The sequence below is a fragment of the Urocitellus parryii genome, chromosome 14 (assembly GCF_045843805.1).
Source record: "Urocitellus parryii isolate mUroPar1 chromosome 14, mUroPar1.hap1, whole genome shotgun sequence".
Taxonomy (NCBI): domain Eukaryota; kingdom Metazoa; phylum Chordata; class Mammalia; order Rodentia; family Sciuridae; genus Urocitellus; species Urocitellus parryii.
The window spans coordinates 58,405,805-58,428,192 of record NC_135544.1 but is presented as its reverse complement, the minus strand read 5'-3'; the positions used below and the strand labels follow the sequence as shown (position 1 = coordinate 58,428,192).

The 22,388-nt window shown below is 40.0% G+C and overlaps 1 protein-coding gene across 5 annotated transcripts in view; it reads right to left on the bottom strand.

Annotated features, from left to right (window-relative positions):
• Positions 1-3,679: 3,679 nt before the first annotated feature.
• The window catches only part of Ccdc25 (coiled-coil domain containing 25), a 41,596-nt gene continuing 22,887 nt past the window's right edge, over positions 3,680-22,388 (bottom strand). For all 5 annotated transcript variants that reach the window (XM_026398887.2, XM_026398889.2, XM_077792441.1 and 2 more), the window contains 4 exons: positions 17,351-17,454; positions 16,936-17,138; positions 8,956-9,001; positions 3,680-5,074 (listed from right to left, as the gene is read on the bottom strand). In XM_026398887.2, the coding sequence (XP_026254672.1) occupies positions 5,045-5,074; positions 8,956-9,001; positions 16,936-17,138; positions 17,351-17,454 (383 nt within the window). In that variant the 3' untranslated portion in view covers positions 3,680-5,044. The remainder of the gene's footprint in view (positions 5,075-8,955; positions 9,002-16,935; positions 17,139-17,350; positions 17,455-22,388) is intronic.

Sequence of the window (22,388 nt, the reverse complement as noted above, 5' to 3'; positions counted from 1 at the left end):
GCAGCTAAAACAAAAAGTGTAGGAGTTGGTCCTGCCTAGAAAGAAATAACTCAAGTCCTTCATCAATTAAATTCTTATATAGAATTTAAATACAGGGCTGGGGCTGCAGCTGAGAGCTAGAGTACTTGTCTGGTCATGCATGGGCTTAAATATGCTTTTATTGGTGGGGGGGGGGGAATCTCAATACCTCCCAACAAACACCAAGTAACATTAGAGTTAAGCTTGGTGAAAAAGAGGGGGAAATCTAATACACAGAACACTGTCCAGAGTCCTATATTCCAGGGAGTCCATTCCAGTGAATCTTCATACCTGCACCCTCATCCGGCTGCTATGTTTTTAGCTATTTGTCCCCTAAAGGTTCTTCTGCTAGATGCTTGGTTTTGCTAATGAGGTGGTAGAACTTTTGTGGTGGGGCCTAATGGAAGGAAATTAGTGCCTCTTAAGGGAGTTGGTTATGAGAACAGGTTGTGGTAAGTAAGACCAACCACTTGCTTGGCCTCTCCAGTACCCCAGGTGCTTCTGTCTTTTCCCAAGCTGTGATGCAGCAAGGGGGCCCTCACCAAGACACCAGCACCATGCTGTTGAGACCCCCCCCCCCCAGGCACCAGAACTGTGAATCAAATAAACCCCTTTAACATATGAAGTACCCAGCCTCAAGTATTTTGCTAGAGAAACAGGAAATGGACTGATAAACCAGCCAAAATTTCAGGCAGACCCCTAAAAATTTTGTAGGGGGGAAATGGGCAAATTTAAGCTCCAAAAATATGTTTTATACGAATACCATCACCTTTTAGCTCTAGCTTCTTCCATCTTCTTCCTGGAATTCATGGGTGATCTTCCCCTATCTCTGCTTTGGTCCTCTCCTCCTGCTGAGGAACAAGTGACTGCCTGAAAGGCATCCTTCATTACACACAGCACAAAAACCTCCTTCTCCCTACGTGCCTAAAATCAGTATGCACATCCCACTAGCAAGATGAGTACTGGAGGACAAGCGCAATGGGAAATCCCAAACACACATGGTTCTACTCAAACTATAAGCTTTTATGTTTTAGGCATCACTTATCCACGCCACACTGTCTGTGGTTGGCACCATTTTAAAAACGACAGAATGCACAGAAAACTCTCCTGCCCATGCTGGCCTCCCTTATGACTGGCAGAGCAGAGCTGTCTGTGGAGCTGGAATAGGAACTTGCTCAGGCCACAGCCAAACTGTTCTCTTTCCTGAGTTACTGCAGACTCACTGGAGCGATGTGGATCCAGATTGACATTGAGCCTAGAATTTAAGTTTCTGACTTTATACTTTTGATTATAGTTTGATCTGTTTTTATAGACCACTTTAAAATAAAAAGTTCACCCACTCTAATATGATCATTCTGAAATAGGAACTTGTTATTCACATGCTGTACTTGAAACCAAAGAAAAAGCAGGCTTCAATGATGACTCCAGGAGAAATTGGAAAGTTGTTCCATTTCTCTGCTTTGCTACCCAGCTCAGTTTTCCATAAACTAACTGTTCCAGCTCGGAAAACAAGAACTTCCCCACTCAGACAGTTGTAAAGTGGGACAGCTTTGGTCTTAAATTAGAGGCAGGAACTGAGTTCTTTCTAATTTTGCTTACGTGTGGCTCATGCCATCCTTCCTAAATGGGTGGAACTACTTGGCACTGAACAATTACAAGGCTCACTAGAATGAGTTTTTAGAAAGAGTTAAAATACAACAAAACACAAAAAGACACTGAAGAGGTTCAACTAAAGCCTATCCCCTATTCTGCCAATATTAAAATCCTTGATATTTTGATAAACTTTCCAGTATCTGTTCCAACTGTGATCAACTTCGCTTGCCCAAGGACAAAGGTGGGTAAGAAACATCAAGTCTAAAGCTATCCAAATACAACAACAGAGCAGTTTGTGAAGTTAATTAAACCACAATACAACCTTCACCTGCATGAAGCTCAGAGTGGTGAAACTGGAGATGGAGTTGGCAAAGGGAGAACCACAGAGAACCTCTAGGTTGCATGGATTTCATCAAGGGCACAGTTCATAAAAACAGCAACAATTTGGAATTTTCCCATCAAATGTTCAAGAAATATGCCAACAGCAAGGACTGAGATGACTTCAGGGCCAACAGTCTGACCTATTAGCAGCAAACGTGTATGTCCTTAAGGGAAAGGTCCTTAGCCAGGCAAGGAAGCGTAACCCCTTTCCTGGCTATTTTGGAAGCTGAGGCAAAAGGATTACAAGTTAGAGTTCAGACTATGCAATTTAGGGTGACCATGTCTCAAAATAAAGGGGTTGGGGATACAGCTCAGTGCATTCAATCCCCGGGATTCCCCCATCCATCCCCCCACCCCCCATCCCCCGCCCACAAAGCCAGATGCAGTGGCACATGCCTGTATTTCCAGCAACTTAAGAAGCTGAGGCAGGAGTGCCGAAAGCCAAGTGCCAATGTCTCGGCTTGGCACAGAATCACGAGCCACCACACAGCTTTGTAGGTTCAAACAGCAATTCTTTATTCCCGATCTCACACCAGCCTCCACACACGTTCAGGGGCAATTCCAAAATGTCCGATCCCAAATCCTACTCCACGAGGCTTTTTTCAAATCCCATTTTAATCTCACGAGAACTCAACGGGAACAAGCAGCAGGAACACCCTAATCCCAGCATCAATAATCTTCAACCTCAACTTCCCTAAAACTCCTATTGTCACGCCCTAAACCCAAGGACGGAGATACTTCCTGCAGGAATACACCCTAATCCTGGATCCACCCTGGTGATTGAGCAGGGTCACCTTTCTCAAACACACAAGCAAGGTCGCAGCAAATTTCCAAGGCAAGTCCATTTAACATGGGGTACACTGGCAAGGATACGATGCGTCATACCTACTTGGTAATGGCCCTCAGCACAGGAGGAATGTAAGTACGAGGTTAGCATCACCAGCTTAGTAGGGCCCTAAGAACTTGGTAAGACCCTGTCTCAAAATAAAAAGGGCTGGGATGTGGCACAGTGGTTAAGAACCCATTGGTTCAATCACTAGAGAAAGAAAAGAATACTTGCTTTTCCCCGGGACCAAGTCAATGGGGAGAAAAAAGGCAGAGACAGAGGGAAAGGGGAATCAGCAGATAACAGCTAAAGAGGTAAGGACCAGAAATTCAACTCAGAATTCAGAAGAGGCCCTATAAGCCAAGAGTCCCAACTGTTGAAAAATTGGACTCCAACACCTCTCTTAAAGAGAACTCCTCAGAGGCTCCACCTGCATATGTTGTAGTGTGAGGCAGAGGGGCACTGCAGAGGCATAGGGCTGAGGGGACACAGCAACGCTGGAGGCACAGTCTTATCTGAGGTGCTTGAGGTCATGTTCAGAGTGCTGTTGTGACCAGCCAGAGGCCTGAGGATGGTGGAGCATAGCCACCAGTGCACTCAAACCAGAGTGTCTGACTGAGAAAGGCCATCTCTTCTGACCCACCAGCAGCTGGGAGCCACAGACATTTACCCATGGAGAAGGATACCCTTACAGAACTTGCCAGAATCAGCCTGACGAGCCAGGGCTGCAGCTTAAGTGGTAGAGTGCTTGCCTGATACACTTAATAAATGGTTTTTTGTTTTGTTTTTACAGAAAATCAACCTCAAAATCAACATGCTGATTTTATAACAAGCAAGTCCTTCCAGATTAAAAAAAAAACAATACTTTATTATAATTTTTTAATCACAGAACTCCAGTCTAAAACATTAGACACACATGCCCACACACTGACCTCTGGTATTTTCATACCCCTCAAAATTTGGCCAATGAGTTATGCCTCAGGAATTTTCCAGATCAAGCCCATACACCAACTTAGAATAAAAGAAAATGTCTTCTGGTTTTACCCACACTTCCAAAGTGCTAGGCAGCTACAAGGTTTGCTGAAAGTCACTTTTGACGAGTTAGAATAACAGCACCAGGCAGGGTTCTGGGTGTTACAATCTTCAAGCGGGGATCCTGCAGGCTCTTTCACTGTTTTGTCTTGTCACTCCCGCCTTACACGTGTCAATAAAAAATGTATCTTCTGGTCAGAATCACAATGGGAAGCGAGCGTTTCAGCTGAGTAGTAATGCTACTTAAGTTAGGAGCCTGTAACTGAGAGATACAATCTCAAAGGTTAAAAGTCAAAAATAATTATTATTTCAAGGTAAGGACATAAATTACTTGGCTGGCTAGGAAAATGCTTGATAATTCAATGTGTATTTTTGCTTCATCTTGAATTTCAAGACAAAAATCAGGTAACCTGTATCTCCCACTCAGTTCACAGAGCACCCTCTGGTCCCCCTCAGCGTGGAGAAATGGAGCCTAGAAGTTGTCGCACCTGTAGCTTGGATTACTTGGTGCTCAGGCAAGGTGCACAAGGCAAAACCTGATTTAGACCAACTATTTCTTTCAATATGATGCTATGAAGATGAAGGCCCTCACTTCAAAAAAGGGAGGAGGACAAAGGAGCTGGGACAAGCTGAGGACCACCACACTAACAGACTGACGACATGCGGGAATGAGAATGTTGAAGCTAGCAATCTTTTGAAATATCACTATCACCTTCAAACCTCTGCTTTTCTAATCAGGAAATTGGGAGTGGGAGAATCTTGGCCTGAATTGCCCACCAACACATTCTTCTTAACAGAAGTGAAGGTATTTTAGGCTATGAAAAGCATTTCAAGACATCTGTTTTCAGGGATGAACCACAGCCACAAAAATACTTTTCAGAGTTGGTTTACTCTAAAGTCTATCTCAAGAACAAGGGCAGTCAGCTCTCGCAAGGTACTGAGACGTGTTCTGGCAAAAATATTTTTGTTTTCCTAAAGTTATATATGCTGTCTTCAAGTTCAACTATAATATATATATATATATCTGTTCTTTTTTTTGTCAGCAAAAAAAGGGATTTTTTAAATCCAAAATTAATAATATCTGTGTAGAATGAAGGCAGAATTTTGGTTGTTGTTTATAATTTAGAACATAGATGAAATCACAAGGTCCGCAAAATTCTCTGCATTCACAGCTTTCAGAATCCTTTTCTCCTTTCACATGAACTCATCTGAATCATTGCCATCCTACAAGAAAAACAAAAAAGTGAAACCATAAAATCCTCAAAAATAAACAACTCAACATTTAAAATTTACAATTATAATCTTAACTGACAAGCCTCCTTCTCTAATCAATCTCAGGGTATAAAAATAAAAGGTAAAATAACTAAATTCACTTGTTACTTCTTGTGCATCTTTATCAGTTCTCTGAAACATCTACATTAGCAGGCATATTTGCTAAAGTGTCACTGCAATGACTGATTCACAGCAACAAGTTACCATGATTTCCAAAGTATGAAGGTCCATCTGACCTAGTACAGGGTGGAATGAGTGTAAAAATAATCTAAGCTAAAATCTACTCACTTAGCATGAATCTCATATTTTAGAAAATGGATAACTATGAGATGATGGATATATTAATTTGCTTCATTATAGGATTTTTAGCATCTATACATATTCCATAACATCTCACGTATATCTTAAATATACATAATAAACTTTAAAAAAAGAAATCAGGCTTAATCCTTCAACAAATATAGCAAATAAACATGCTTCAATACTGTTATGCCAACAATGCTGCCACTATGCAAAATAGTTGTGGCCTAAATTCCAGTGTTTTGAGCCTCAAGATTGCCAGATATGTGACTTTCAAAAATAGCTTTGATTTCTTCTTTTTTTTTCATAAGAAAAATCTGTAGGGGGGCTGGGATGTGGCTCAAGCAGTAGCGCGCTCGCCTGGCATGCGTGCGGCCCAGGTTCGATCCTCAGCACCACATACAAACAAAGATGTTGTATCCGCCGAAAACTAAAAAATAAATATTAAAATTCTCTCTCTCTCTCTCTCTTAAAAAAAGAAAGAAAGAATACCCAATCTTAAAAAAAAAAAAAAAAAGAAAGAAAAATCTGTAGGAAGCCAAATATAGGTTAGTTACCAAGTTAGTAGGCTTGCCAAGTTATTAAGAAAAATCTTATGTGATGGCTTATACAATAAAGGGATCGATTTTCTTGTGTGGTGTAGACAAATGCTGAAGGCCGCGCACAGAGGTGGGGCTCCACTCCTTGACTGCCAGGTCTCATAGCCTGCGCCTGTACACTGGCTTGGCAGTGTGAACCACCTGGGCATTGTATTTGTTTCATCTTCTGTCTCTTTGTTGCTCGACACCAGGATTGCTTGAGACAGGGACAGGACTGAGGATTCCATAGCCTTTTTTTCTCTCTGACAGCCTTTGCTAGAGATAGTAGGGAAATATGAGACACAGGTGGAAAACAATGGTTTTGATGCACTCTGGCATTATTTTCAGTTTCATTCAGTGGTTCTTTATGTGCTTTTTTCTTCCATTAGCACAAGAAACCCAAGCCACAGTAAAAGTGCCTCAGATCACAGAAATAGCAGCAGTTTGTCTGAAAGAATCATCCTACATTTTCAGGCTTCAACTTTCCAACTCAGCCACTAAGGATGAACAGCTCAACAAGGGAATCTGGGCCAAGGACAATGAAAGTGCACTACTCCCTCTGTGAGGCCGGAGTTGGGTAGGCAGGAGCTCCCATGTGTCCAAGAGCCCATGTCTGGGATCATATCAATTTTAACCATATACCTGAGATCTAAGACTTTATTTGGATAACTTTTCCATTTTAGATTCCTTTTACTCTGAATAAATAAACACAACAAATAGGTTTCTTAGCTGGACACAGTGGCACATGCCTATAATCCCCATGACTCAGGAGGCTGAGGCAAGAGGATGGCAAGTTCCCTCAACAATGCAGTGTAGTTACTATTTACACAGAATTTACACTGCATTAGGTATGAGAAATTAAATTACTTGGGAAGATGTGTGTACGGTATGAAAATACTTGTTGTCACAGAGGGACCTAAGCAACTGTAGATTCTGGTATCTGTGGAGGCCTTGGAATCAATGTCCCACAGATTGTAAGAGTCGTGTGTGTGTGTGTGTGTGTGTGTGTATTTCTCAACTCCACCACAATATCCAAATTTAAAATCCATGATGATGGGAATAAAATGTCTAAATCATAACATAATGCCAGGGTCATATTTTTGGTAGAAAGTAGCCTCTAACTAACAGAAAACTTCTAAGTAATAATACCACAGCAAAGATTAGAGTATTATATTTAACTTAGTACAAAATTAGATTTGGAAGATGTTAAAGACTGTTAAATTGTTCCAAGTTTGAAGAAATAGCTTCCAGAAGGGACTAAATATATCTCATCTTTTGATATGGACACTCTGTAGGCAAAGAACAACTGAGAAACAAATAGGTAAGAACTAATAATGACTACTTATGCAGAAATTAAGTCCAGAACGATTTTCACACACATATCCTTGTTTAAATTTTAGAACCCCATGAGTTAATTTCTCCATTTAACTGATAAGGAAAACTCCTTTAGATAGGTTAAATAACTTTGTCAGGTTTATCCAACTAGTAAATAGTAGTCTCTCTCTTCAGTGTTCTGCTGAATTATACAATGCTATTCTGGAATTGTTCAGGAATAAACTATAAAGATACATCTCAGATTCAAAGGAGACTCATAAATTTAGTTCTTCAAAGAGGTGGGGCTAAGGATGTTGCTTTTATACATGCCTGAAAGAATATTAGACATAAACAATGCCTAAAATCCTATCCATTCCAATTCATGCACTAAATCTGGGGTCTCACTAGTTTGCCTTTAAGGAAAAGACAGCTGCTGAGCAAAACTTTCTGCAACAATGGAGAAGTTCTGTCTGTGCTGACTTGGTAGCCTCTAGCACATGGGGCTGGTATGACTTAAGGACCTCAAGTTTTAATTTAATTTTAATCCATTTAAATTTAAATAACATATGACATTAGAGGCTACTGTATTGGATGACATAGATCTAAAGCATGTTTTTTTAAAAAATTATATTATAATACCCAGAATATCCAAAATACAACTAGTTGGTTTCATTTTCTGCAAAGACCGTTCAGTAACTGTTCAGATAGCATAAGTTATGCTATCTCTCTGGACACTTTAACCCAAATTTTGAGGAAGACAGTCCTCAAAAACAAGGTCTGATGAAGTTCCAATAAAATAATTAGATGTGGATGTTAAGAGGATCCTTTTAGTATTATGCTATGGGTCACCATTTTTTGTAACTTGGGCTACAATGAAAGATCTGAGGGTCAGTACTTTTATTTTTGATTAAGATGATAATTTTATTTACTCAATTACACTATAAAATCTATAATCATATTAACTGAAAACATTAATAAATAAAGGCACTTTTGCAGTCCTGCAAATAGAAAAGAGAGAGAGAAAAAAAAGAAAGAAACAAACAAAAGTCCTGCACTATAGTAGGAATGCCCCCCTCAAAACCCATGTGCTATGCTGCTGAGAAGTAGTAGAATATTTAAGAGGTAGCACCTCATGAGAGGAAGCTAGGACACCGAGAGTGTGTCCCTGAAAGGGATGTTGGAATCCTAGGCCCCTTTGCTTGCTCCACCACTCACTCTACCATTAAGTACTTGTTGCCCCACCACAGGCCCAAAAGCAATGGTGCCAACCAATCATGAACTGAAACTTCCAAAAACATGTATATCAAAATAAACCTTTTTACTGTTTAGGTTGATTATCTCAAATATTTTGTTATAGTACTAGAAAGCTAATTAATACATCCTATAATCTAGTAGACCTATACTTCACAGTAGATAAGGTATAACAATCTCTTTTAATGAGGTAACCTATTTAAAAACAAAACATGAGAAGGTCTATAGGCAAGGAGGGGAAATGATTAATAGAATCCAACTCAAGTGAGCATACTACTTGCCACTCACAATGAGAAATTTGCAACACTAACAAAATACTTACAACATCTTATTAAAAACCCATAGTGAATTATTTTAAGACACATATAAGTGGAAATAATTTCAACATACCTGATTTGAAGACATGTTCTCAACCTTCATTAGTGATGAATAGCTCCTAGAAGAAAACATTAAAATAAGGTTATTGAGCTAATGAGAATTTTACGAACACTTACCACATATTCAAGCACTGCCAAAGGGCTTCAGGCGAAACAAAACAGTTATTAGATATAATTCTTGTCCTCAACGAGACTGCAACATTAAAAGATAAGTGTATGAACAATAAATAAGATGGAACAGTACTTCAGTTTACCAAGAGCTTTCTCACTTGTTTCATGTTCTCACTTCCACACTCTGAAGTAGATAGCATTACTCCTATCCCTTAGAGGGGGAGATTCATCTATAGCCAAGATCATTTGTGATTCACTGCCAAAGTCCAGACTGTAAATGCTACAAGAATACAAAGGAGAGAACACACAGTGTGGGAAGGAACTGTCAGGGTACCCTTCACAGTTGAGGCAGAAGTCTGACAAGTGGGTAGGTTGAATGAGAGGGCATTTCAGATCCAGAGACTGGGATGAACTAAGGCAAAGAGGTGGTATTTATAATGATGTGTCGAAGCTGAAATTGACTTGAGTGGAATCAGGAAATAAAGCAGTGGCAAATCAGGCCAGAAAGAGGGGCCCAATTATGTTGACCTAGTTGTATGAGTAAACATGACGTGATTAGCAAGAAGACATATATGAAATTGAGCATAGGATCGACATAAAAAGATTCAACAAGTATTTAAGGAGAAATACACTATCACAAAAAGGTCACCAGGGAAAGTGTTAATATATAAGAAACAGAGTGGCTGGAGGGGAGGTTAAGGCAAGAAGACCAATTAACAATATAAGTATCTGTCATTTACTAAATATCCTTTTTTGTAGGAAATTAGTTAAATTTTATTAGGAAATAAAGTTAAGTGCTTCATAAATCAGCACTAAGCCCACAACCACATTATAAGGCAGCAGTATTATATGGAATCAGAGGCAGGAAAGATGAAGATGGGCTTTGAGCCCAGGTCTGCCTCCTAAACTCCCACTCCTACCATCACATCCAGCCTACTACTACCTGAAACTGAGAGCATGATCTACTGTGGTAACAGCTACAGCGGCAAGAGAGAGAAACAGGAGAGGAATGAATGATTTGAAAAAAGGGTGATTTGAAAAGAGGACGCTGCAAATGAGAGCAATGAGAAGATGTGCTTGATCTGAGACACGCCACACCTCATCTGAAGTGATGGTGTTGACACAAGTCAACACAACTTGCAGACAGTGAAAACTGAAAATCTGAAGGAAGGACGGGTTAAAAATATGGTTAAAGAGAACAAGCTGGGAGGCATCCAGAAAGATTAGTTGATGCTGTAGAATTCAATGGCTTCCACGTGAATAATCAAAACAGGCAAGATCAACAAGTGCATAAACACAAAGAAAAAGATACACAATTAAAAGAAAACGTGGTTAGAGCAGAGCAGCTCAATCCTGGCTGCATTTAAATCACTGTGAAGATCAGAACATACTCAGTGAATGGAAAGCAAGGAACCAGGAGACGGGCAAGTGAGAGATGAAAGATGGAGACCAGGCAGAGATACACACAAGAGTTTGGTTTGTCAGAGCTGACAAATAAAGGCACATCTCTCCACAGATGGAGAAGAGGTCCCGAGATGTTTGGGTGTTCAACTTTTGTGAGGTAGGGGTTTGGAGTTGTAGTTGTGGCACTATGGGACAGGCTCAGGGATGGTTGCATCAGAGCTTGGCAGGTGGGAATAGCATGGGATTGGCTTAGGTCGATGGTACCATGGGCTTTCCAAGGGGTTAAATCAATACCCTATACCCAGGTGCTCAGGTGTGGAAATCTACAACCCAGCTGAAGAATCGCTGGTTAGATTTCACATCTATCTTAAAGTAACACACAAAGTCATTTTTCTAGGCTACACATTTACTCTGAGGTCCATCGCATTAATCCAAATGCCCCTCTGACATCTTTCTGGGTGCCTCAAAGGTATCTTCAGATTCTTAAGTCTGTATCTAACTCATGGTCTGCACACCTACCCAAACAATTTCTTGCCCATTGGTTCCTAACTCCAAGAATGGCATTATTTTCTACTCTACTTCAAACCAAAAACGTAGGAGCCATTCTTGGCCCCTCACCTCAACCCAACCTATAATCCAATCATATCGTTTTACCAATGCTCCTCTCCACTTCCATGTCACCACCACAGTCCAAGATACCATCACCTGTGATTGCAACATCTGCCAGTGGCTTGTGTCTGGCCTATCCACACCCACTCTGGTTCATTTTATAATCAGATCAGTAAAGTGACCTTACCAAAAATTACTGTATTACCTGTTATGGTTTGGATGTGAGGTGTCCCCTAAAAGCTCACGTGTGAGCAATGCAAGGTTTAGAGGAGAAGTGATTGGGTCATGAGAGTCTTGACCCACTCAATGAATTAATCCTGATGGGATTAACTGGGTGGCCGGGTAGAGTGTGGATGGAGAAGGTGGGCATTGGGGGTATGCCTTTGGGATGTATACTTTGTCTGTGGTATGTGGAGTCTCTCTCTGCTTCTTCTTCCCCCATGATGTTCTGCCTCACTTAAATCCCTGAAGAATGGAGCTGGCTGTCTATGGACTGAGACCTCTGAAACTCTGAGCCTTCAAATAAAATTTTCCTTCTCTACAATTGTTCTGATCAGGTCTTTTAGTCACAGTACAGAAAAGCTGACTAAAATACTATGCTTGCTTGAAATCTTTCAATGATGTCACATGGCCAACAAGGCCCTCTGTGGAAAGGTCCCTTGCTCCAAACCCCCTTTTACTCCTGCTGCTCCAGAAATTTGGGACTTTGGTCCTGGGTTTTGCTTTGCTGCCTCCCATAGAGGATCTCTGCACTCAGACATGAGTTCCCTGGGTCTTGAGCACTCTTCCCAGCCCTTTTTAACTAGCTAACAGAGTTTTGATCTCAGCTTTAAGAATCACTGTTTTAGGGACACTCATCTAGGTTATTTGTTCCTTCACAACATACTGACTCACTGTATATGCAAAGCACTGTCCCACACCAGGGGATGCAGCAATGCACATTACTTCTTGGATGGAGCTTATGATTCACAGGAAGAAGCAGCACACACAGTGTTGCTCACAGAAGGCAGCAGTAGTGCACATGAGACTCACAAAACGAAGCAAAAGCAGAGCAGTAGTGTCTTCATGAGGCTGAATCACTCTTTTTTTTTTTAATTTTTTTTTTAATATTTATTTTTTAGTTCTCGGCGGACACAACATCTTTGTTGGTATGTGGTGCTGAGGATCGAACCCGGGCCACACGCATGCCAGGCGAGCGCGCTACCGCTTGAGCCACATCCCCAGCCCCCTGAATCACTCTTAATCAACAGCCTCAATGTTACCTCTTCTGCAAGTTGTCACTGATCTCATTTCACAAATCTATTTCTTCCCCATATCCTAGAAGCCTATAAAGGCTCCTTATAACCTACAACATATTTCTATCAAATGAAATCTTTTAGTTACTCTACAATGTACTTAATTCTTCATTTTTTTACTTGACCCTGACTCTGGCTTTGCCAATATGTTCATCCTTACCTTAAAGGCAACATGGTATATAATGGACTTCAGAATTACAGACTAGAGTTTGAATTCCTACTTTGTCACATATTAGCCGAGACCACTTGTTATGGTTTGGATAGAAAGTGTCCCCTGAAAAGCTCTTGTAGCAGTGTAGGAACGTTCAGAAGAGAAATGATTAAATCCTGAGAGCTGTAACCTGTTGGGTTAATCCACTTGATTGGATTAATAATCTGGAAGGATTACTGGGTGGTAACTGTAGGTAGACAGGGGGTGGCTGGAGTAAGAAACAGATCACTGGGGATGTGCCCAAGGGATATTTTGTTCTTGGCTTCTTGGGCAGACTCTTTCCCAGTTGCCATCAGCTAAGCAGCTCTTCTCCACACACTTCCACCAAGAAGTTCTGCTTCTTCTTGAGCCCAGAGCAAGGGAGTTGTCTGACCTTGGACTGAACCTCCAAAACCGTGAGCCCAAAATAATCTTTTGCTCCTTTAAGTTGTCCTTATCAGGTATTTTAGTCATAGTGACAAAGGGCTAACACTCTATTCACACATTAATCTCCTTAATGAAGTAATCTGCCTGAAAACCAAGTTCTTGTCAATGTTCAAATTGATGTATTTACCAGTGATTTATCATTCACATGGTCCTGTATTTCTCTCACGTCAATCTCTTGAGGCTTGAGTTCCAAATATGATCTCCCAGACTCCCAACTATTAAACATGCCTATCTCAGGTGGCCACAGTTCCCACCCTTTGACTGCTTCAAACTCTGATCTATTATCCACTCTCCATTAATTAAGTTTCCCTGTTATTTCTTTCTTCTGGTCATGAGATAGATGTACATGATAGGCTTGATTTTCAGGTTAAAAAATATCTGGTACAATAACACAAAAAAACATGTAAGAAAATACAAGATTAAAATAAAACAAGTAATAGATGTGGAATTTGATCTCTTGGTTGGAAGATTCAAAAACAGAAATTCGAGTGATATTAGCACTACAAATGTATTAAACTGGAAAGGCAGAGGCTTAGAGGCCGTTGCCAAAACTCCCCAAAGCTGCAGAATAAAGCCTGCAAGCTGCAGCTCTGTACATGCCCAGCAGTGGTCCCCATGTTGTCGCTTCCCATTCCTCCCAGCACTGCAGCACTCCTGCTCCCCACCATGTGCGTGCTACTGAGGCTGTTGGTGTGGTATGTGTTTAACAGAAGTAAATATACCAATTATTTTTGGTTTTCTGAGGCCCATAAAGACTACCAAAAAATACAAGTGATTAGTGACTAAGTAAAAATGGGACTGACGAAATTTTAAGCAAGAATTTTACTCAATATGACTAAGAATCTACCTCCTCAAATTCATATACATATTTTAGATGTTGTTGATACCATGAAAGAAAGCCCAGAAGAGACAAAGACTGTTTTTAGCTGATGTATTCTTCTGTTTAAATTTCTGCAACTACTGAAACTAGTAAAATCATTAAATGCCCTAAAGTTTAGGAGCATATACCTTAATTCAAAGAAGAAGAAAAAAAAAGGAGTATATTTTTAGGCAAACTATAACATCTATAAATTAACTGATTTACATTGAATAAATACTACTTTAAAACTGAGTTAGATAGAGAGCACAAGAATATAAGAACAAGCCTGGCGTGGTGGTGCATGCCTGCAATACGAGTGGCTTGGGAGGCTGAGGCAGGAGGATCATGAGTTCAAAGCCAACTTCAACAAAAGCAAGGCGTTAAGCAACTCAGTGAGACCTTGTCTCTAAATACAAAATAGGGCTAGGGATGTGGCTCAGTGCTCCTGAGTTCAATCCCCAGTACCAAAAAGAAAAAAGAGACTATAACAACTTATGGGGGTTAGAAAACTCAGACTGAGACCAACTCACTATGCGACCTTGAGCAAGTTATTCAATTGCTTCATAAACTGTTTCCTCTTCTATAAAATGCAGATTAACAAAAATATCTACCTGATAAATGGCACAATGCAATGAAGCATTTTTAGGACAGCATTTGGCAGACGGTAAATTTTAAAGAATGTTTGCAATTCTTTCTTACTGAATGCTATAAATAAATTGACATCACATTTCTTTTTTTTTAATTTTTGTAGATGGACCTTTATTCATTTATTTGTTTATACGTGGTGCTGAGACTCAAACCCAGTGCCTCACACATGCTAGGCAAGCGTGCTACCACTGAGCCACAACCTCAGCCCACATCCATGTCTCTAAACACAATGATGGTAGACCTTAAAGGGCACAAAAAGCCATGTTCTCAATTTTCCCTATTCCAAACTAAGAACAAAAAGAATTAACTACTATAAATCCTGCATCACTCAGAATTCTAAATGTTCTCTGCACTGATGGTGTTGATAATTTTTCTTTTACTCACAACACAAAGAAGACTCACAATTTTAAGCCATATAATACATTTAAATTCATTCATTAGTTTGACTCATGTTAGCAAATTATAACTCAGGATAACATTTCCAGAACTCTCCATTTTAAAATTCTATTTTAAATGAACCTCATCACCCTTTCTTAGCAGAACCCCCAACAGGAACACATGCAACTAATGAGCAATGGCACATGATGGTAATACTACACTCTGATCAAATAACCTTTGTAAGATTGCATGACACTCCAACGAACTAGGTAATGACGTGGCAAGATAACTGATTTCTTATTTATACCATTCCCAAAGGTAGCATATGTTCTCAATATCTTTTTATTTCTTTTTTTGGTATACCTATCACAAATAATACCTATGAAAAATCTACCAGTTCTATGACTAGATGTCACAAGATTGATTTCCCTTAACTAAGAAAAATGAGAGGACTATTTAGGAATAGAAGTATATGTTTTTATATATATATATATATATATATATATATATATAAAATATTTTCAGTGTGATAGGCAGGATGACGCCTCCCAGAAGGGTAGGGAGGCTGAGGCAGAGGATAGAAAGTTAGAGTCCAGCCTGAGCAATTTAGTGGGACCTTACACAACTTAGTGAGACCCTGTCTCAAAATAACAAATATAAAGGACTGGTAATGTAACTCAGTGGTAGGGCACCCTGAGTTCAGTGCCCCTACTCCCTTCTCAATCCCTATCTTACAATGTCCACATCCTAATCTCTAAAACCTTGTATGGCGATAGACTTTGTAAGTGTGACTAACAACCTTAAAGGGAGATTATCATGGATTATACGGGTGGTCCAATCTAGTTGCATCACTCCTTCAAACCAGAGAAAGCACTGGTCAGAGAGGGAAAAGTGACATTGGCTTTGAAAATGGAAGAAGAGGCCATAAGCCATGGAATATGGGCAACCTCTAGAAGGCAGAAGAGGAAGGAGATTTTCCTCTAGAGCCTCCGGAAAGGAATATAGCCCTTCATACCTTGACTTTGGCCCAGTGACAACTTCACTGGACTTCTGACCTATGAGATTATAAAGTAGTAAATGGCTCTAAGCAACTAATTTTGTGGCACCTTGCTACAGAACCAACAGAAAACTGATGTAGTCAGTATTCTCATGGCCTTGGTACTTCAAGAGCCAAAGTGTATTTTAACTGTTGTTTAAAAGGCAGACCAGGGCTGGGGATGTGGCTCAAGCGGTAGTGCGCTCGCCTGGCATGTGTGCGGCCCGGGTTCGATCCTCAGCACCACATACAAAGATGTTGTGTCCGCCAAGAACTAAAAAATAAATATTAAAAAATTCTCTCTCTCTCTCTCTCTCTCTCCTCTCTCTTTAAAAAAAAAATAAAATAAAATAAAACGCAGACCATTGGAGCAGTCTCATCACATTAGTTACTTCAAACTTTAAAAACATAGAAAAAAGTTTTAAAAAACAGTTTTCAGAGTTTCTAGAGCTGGCCTTTTGAGCCAAGACAACTGTATTTGAAATGCACAGAATCAATATTAAGTACTTCTTTTAGGGCTGGGATGTAGCTCAGTGGTAAGAGTACTTGCTGACATGTGTGAAGCCCTGGGTTCAATCCCAGCACCAGCCCCCACCACCAAAAAAAAAAAAAAAAAAAAAAAAAAAAACTTATAGCATCTTTTCCTCTTTGAAAAACTTACAAACTAAACTCTAAAGAAAACCTATGATTGATTACTTAGTAAAATGTTATTTTATATACTCTCATATCCTACCTACCTCCATAAAATGACAATTCATTTGACCAACAAGTAAATACATATGCTTTCACTCATTTAAAGTTCTGAACTATACATTTTTCATCTACCAATTTTTCTTTCTTTTTTTTTTTTGGGTAATGCCGGAGATTAAACCCAGGGCCTTGTGCATGCGAGGCAAGTACTCAACCAACTGAGCTATATCCTCAGTCCTAATTTATCATTCTTAACCATTACTCCATGATCAAAATCAGCAACAAACAATCTTTGAGGTTGCATCAATGAGACATCTCTAACATACCTAAGTTCATCCATCTCCCTCTTCTTTTTCATTTCTTCTTTTTCTCTCCTTTTCATTTCCTGAATTTGGGCTTTTTTCTCATTTCTTTCTTCCCGGTCTCTGCTTTCCTTCTCTGCAGCTAGGTCTGGAAACCGCTCCAATTTGGTCTTTTCTAATCGGTTCAGTATCTCATTCACTTTTTTCTCCACCGTCATAATTTTTACCTGAGATAGAGAAAGGGGAAAGTACTGACTCTTTATTATTGTTCTTTTCTCCCAGAAGAGGGGTAAGGCTTTCCAGGGGTTTGGCAACCCAGTTTAACTCCCTTAGGAAACATGTATCATGCTCGGCCCTCAACAACAGTAGAGTCACACAGAACAGGTGGGTATCCACTCCGTGTCAGGATGCGCCTCCTGCAATGGTGCCAAACACTTACATCCTTCTGCCTGTGAAAGCCTATCTGCCCCACATCCATGTCAGCTGTTTTCTTCAGGTTAGACCACGGCGTATATACCACATTTACGTTGTTCATCTTGCAGCCTGCCAAGAGAGACTGTCTTCAACACGCAGGCAGGTGAGACTGAGCAAGGTACCCCCTCACCCACTGCAAACTGCCATTATCCAACCCAGGAAATGGCTTAGGATCAACAAGCCTCCCACTGTTTCAAACCACAAAATGCTTTACAAAAACCACCCATAAAAGGCAAATGGTATTAAACAAAACACAACCATAAGTATTACCATGGTATACCATGTATTTTATATACATACATTATATATATAAATAAAATGAGGTAATGACTGTTTCAGTTTTTATTTCAGTCACTGAAAATCTAAGAAAATTCCATACACACACACACACACACACACACTCCCTTCCCAATCCCTATCCCAGGATGTCCACATGCTAATCTCTAAAATCTTCTATGGCAATAGACTTTGTTATATGATTAACAACCTTAAAATAGGGAGATTATCATGGATTATATGGGTGGTCCACTCTAGTTACATCATTCCTTCAAATCAGAGAAAGCAGTGATCAGACAGGGAAAAGTGATATTGGCTTGGAATATGAGCAGCCTCTAGAGGGTAGAAAAGGAAAGAGATTCCTTTTACTAAACAAGGGTCCATGGATTAGATTCAAGGACTTTGGAAAACTTCCTAAAATAGACAGTAAAATTTATCATGTGTATTTTTTTTTTTTTTTAGAGAAAAAGACCCAAGTAAGTTTCCTCAGATTCTCAAAGGAGTCCTTGAGTCAGTAAAGGTTAGGAAGCAATACAAAGACATGGCCTGGGGGCTGGGGATGTGGCTCAAGCGGTAGCGCGCTCGCCTGGCATGCGTGTGGCCCGGGTTCGATCCTCAGCACCACATACCAACAAAGATGTTGTGTCCGCAGAAAACTAAAAAATAAATATTAAAAATTTCTCTCTCTCTCTTAAAAAAAAAAAAAAAAACAAAGACATGGCTTGGGATTCCAGAGACCTGGACTCTATCCTGACAGTACCACAAACTAGTTGTGCCACTTGGAGAAAGTCCCCATAGCTTTCTGAACCTCATCTGAAAATAACACCACCACCTCCACCACAGGGTGCCCTCTACCCCAGCAGCTCTGAGAATCACAGGGGATTCGCTGGTCTGCTACTTTCCACCATCCTTCCACATCAGATAGCTGTGGACTTGACTTTACTGTTTAAATCCCTGTATTCAATGGAGAAAGCTAATGAACAGGACCTTACCAAGTGGTCAAAGTTAACATCACTGAAAATAGGGCAAAATGAAATCATTTTCTGCTTCACTGAAATGTGCAAAACTCTAATTGTTCAAAAATGCATACTGTAATTTTAATCAAGAGGGTACATCAGACAAACCCAAACTCAGGGAAACTATAGAACATTTCTACTCATTAAAAGTCAAAGTATTGATAGAAAAAGAGGTACCTCCAGATTCAGGAATTTTTAAAGGAGGCTAGATAAAAGAACAGTAGTAGAACCACTGACAAAACTTATATATGAACTATATATCAGGAAAGAGTTGTTTGTTTGTTTTCAGTACTGGGATTGAATTCAGGGCCTTGTACATGCTAGGCAACTGTCCTACCACTTAGCTACACCCCCAGCCCTTTTTTATTTTGAAGGGTCTCATTAAGTTGCCCAATCAGCCTTGAACTTGCAATCCTCCTGCCTCAGCCTTCTGAGTAACTGGGATTACAGGCGTGCAACACACCACACCCTGCCAGTAACAGTATGCTATCCATGTTAAATTCCCTGAATTTGATCACTGTAATGCAGTTACTTAAGATGATGTCCTTGGCCTGGCTTTCTTTCTCTCTTTCCCTCTCTCTCTCTCCCTCTTTCTTTTTGGTACCAGGATCAAACCTGGGTGTTTAACCACGGAGCCACATCTCTAGCCCTTTTAAATATTTTATTAGAGACAGGGTCTCATTGAGTTGCTTAGGGCCTTGCTATTTGCTGAGGCTGGCTTTTGAATCCATGACCCTACAGCCTCAGCCTCCTGAGTCGTTGGGATTATAGGAGTGCACCACCACAGGTGGTAATGTCCTTCGTCTTAAGAGTTACATGTTGAAGAGTCATAATGTCTGTAAATTTCCTTCAGATGGCCCAGCTATAAAGTTAATGATGAGCTGAATGCAGTTGCACACACATGTAATCCCAGCAACTTGAGAGGCTGAGGCAAAAGAATCACAAGTTTGAGGCCAGCCTCAGCAACTTAGCAAGACTCCATCTTAAAATAAAATTAAAATTAAAAGAGTTGGGAATATAGGTCAGTAATAGCATGCCCCTGGCTTCAACCCACAGTACCACCAAAATTTAAAAAAAAAAATAGTTGATGACAAGAATGATATATATAAAAAGCAAATAAATATGCAAAATTTAAAACCTGGTGAATCTAGGTGAAGAGCATATGGGCTAGATATGTTTTCTGATTGTATTTTTCTTGCAACTTTTCTGTAGTTTTGAAGATTTCTTTCAAAATAAAAAGTTAAGGGGCTGGGGATGTGGCTCAAGCGGTAGCGCACTCGCCTGGCATGCGTGCGGCCCGGGTTCGATCCTCAGCACCACATACAAAACAACGATGTTGTGTCCGCCGAGAAATGGAAAATAAATATTAAAAAAAATTCTCTCTCTCTCTCTCTCACTCTTTAAAAAAAAAAAAAAAGTTTAAAAAAAAAAAGAATCTCCATGTGCAAGGCACGTGATACAAACATGGGTCAAACAATGGACCTGCCTTCTGAGACCCTAAAAAGGGGGAGATAAGTACATAAATAACTCCAAGGCTACCCAGAGCTGAAGAGGGGATAGGCATCACCACAAAGGTACCCAGAGCTCCAGGCTGACAAAAGACTCAAGTCGGTCAGCCTCATTACAGTGCAGAGCTCTGAGATCTTTGACAAATTTCTTATTACTCTGTAAGGTCAGTTCTCTCACCTGCAACATAAAAATGACATCATCAAGCTCAATAAAGTTGATAAATAATTTGTCAAGTTTCAGCACAGGGTCAGTCCTGTAACTAATACTCCATCAATGATTATATTATTTACTACACCTGCAGTGGGGGTCTTAAACCTTAGCTGGGATCTGCTGGTGTGACACTGAGGAAGACAGATGTCTAAGGAGGGCAGAGGAAACAACAAAAGCAAAGGCAGGAGGGTGGAAAACAGCAACTAGGCTGGATGCCATCTTGAGCCTGGACTGAATTGTATAGGCAAGGGGAGTCACAAAAACTTTCTAACTTTTGGGAAGTTTTATCTGGCAAGATTGGCCAGGTGATACAGAATGAGCTGACCTATGGTTCTAGACCTAGAACTCAGAACAGGTTAATTCTATAGTAACAAACAAGTTTAATCCCCACTCCCGTGGCAATTATCCAGGGAGGAAATATTGTAACTACACAGTATCACAAGTGGAGTGTCCTCAGCAGATCTTATAGCAAAGATCATTTCTTCATTCCCTAGCAGAACTGAATTATGAAAGTGAGGTCCTGGGGCTTAGGTTCTTTCTCTGCTAGGTGAACTATCACCATGGAAGACTGAGGAGGAGTCAGAAGAGTAATTCAGTGTCATGACCCTACCTTCCTTTGTTTTCTCTACAACTAGTAAACTATAAAGATTCTAAGAAAAAAGAGGATGAACCAAGAATACGGAATCCACAGAACGTTTTTGAACAAAGGTGCATCTGCTAGCCAGGGGCATGGGAAGGGACAAGAATTTGTAAAGAAGGTTGGAATACAGGGAAAAAGGTAATGGCTGTTTCAATTTTTATTTCAGTCACTAAAAATCTAAGAAAATTCCATTCTCATAAAAAATAGAATGTCCTCAAACTCATTATAATTTGTTTATTTATGGAGTTGAAATCAGTGGCTCCACAAGGAAGAAATTCTACCCTCTTTGGCCAAGGAGCTAATTTGTTATTAAGGTTGTCCAAGTTAAGATTCAAGAAACATAGACTCAGTGATGGGGAAGGGAGATGGTTGCACAGCTCTTGTCCTATAATCGCCATCCCCTGGTCCCTTTACCAGCTCTACAACTGCCCCATGTTTATCTTTTACCCGAACTGTATTCCTGCCCACATCACTCAATTTCATATAAAACCAAAGTTACCTCTACCCTATTCCCTATCTAGGTATATGTCCCACACCTAAAATCTTATTAACTAGCTTAAACATTCTCAGTAAACCACACTCTCCCAGCTCCCCCTCTTAACTGCAACCCTTACCCCAATAATCTTTTTTTTTGGGGGGGGGGGCGGCGAGAAGTCTTTACTATTACATTGAATTTTATATAGTAGAAATAAAACAAGTACCAAGCACAGTACTCCAGGCCATTCCTAAAACATTTAGGATAACTGTCCCCAACAGATGCTACAAAAAGCTTTGTAAAAATAGTGATATTCAGGGATCATTCCAGAATAACTAAGATTCTCTGGAGAGAAGAGATAATAAGATCAACTGACTTGGAGAAAGGAAAAAAATATGTAAGAGGAGGAGGAAAAAAAAATAGGAAAATATCATTTAGAGATTCTAGTTTCAGAATCTAATGACAAATGATTAAAACAAATATCCACCTTAAAAATAAAGCCAAGAGCATGCTACAGGGACACTGCTACATCGATGTTCATAGCAGCACAATTCACAATAGCAAGACTGTGGAATCAACCTAGATGCCCTTCAATAGACGAATGGATAAAAAAAATGTGGCATTTATACACGATGGAGTATTACTCTGCAGTAAAAAATGACAAAATCATAGAATTTGGTGGGAAATGGATGGCATTAGAGCAGATTATGCTAAGCGAAGCTAGCCAAGCCCTAAAAAACAAATGCCAAATGTCTCCTTTGATATAAGGAGAGTAACTAAGAACAGACTAGGGAAGAAGAGCACGAGAAGAAGACCAACATTAAACAAGGATGAGAGGTGGGAGGGAAAGGGAGAGAGAAGGGAAATTGCATGGAAA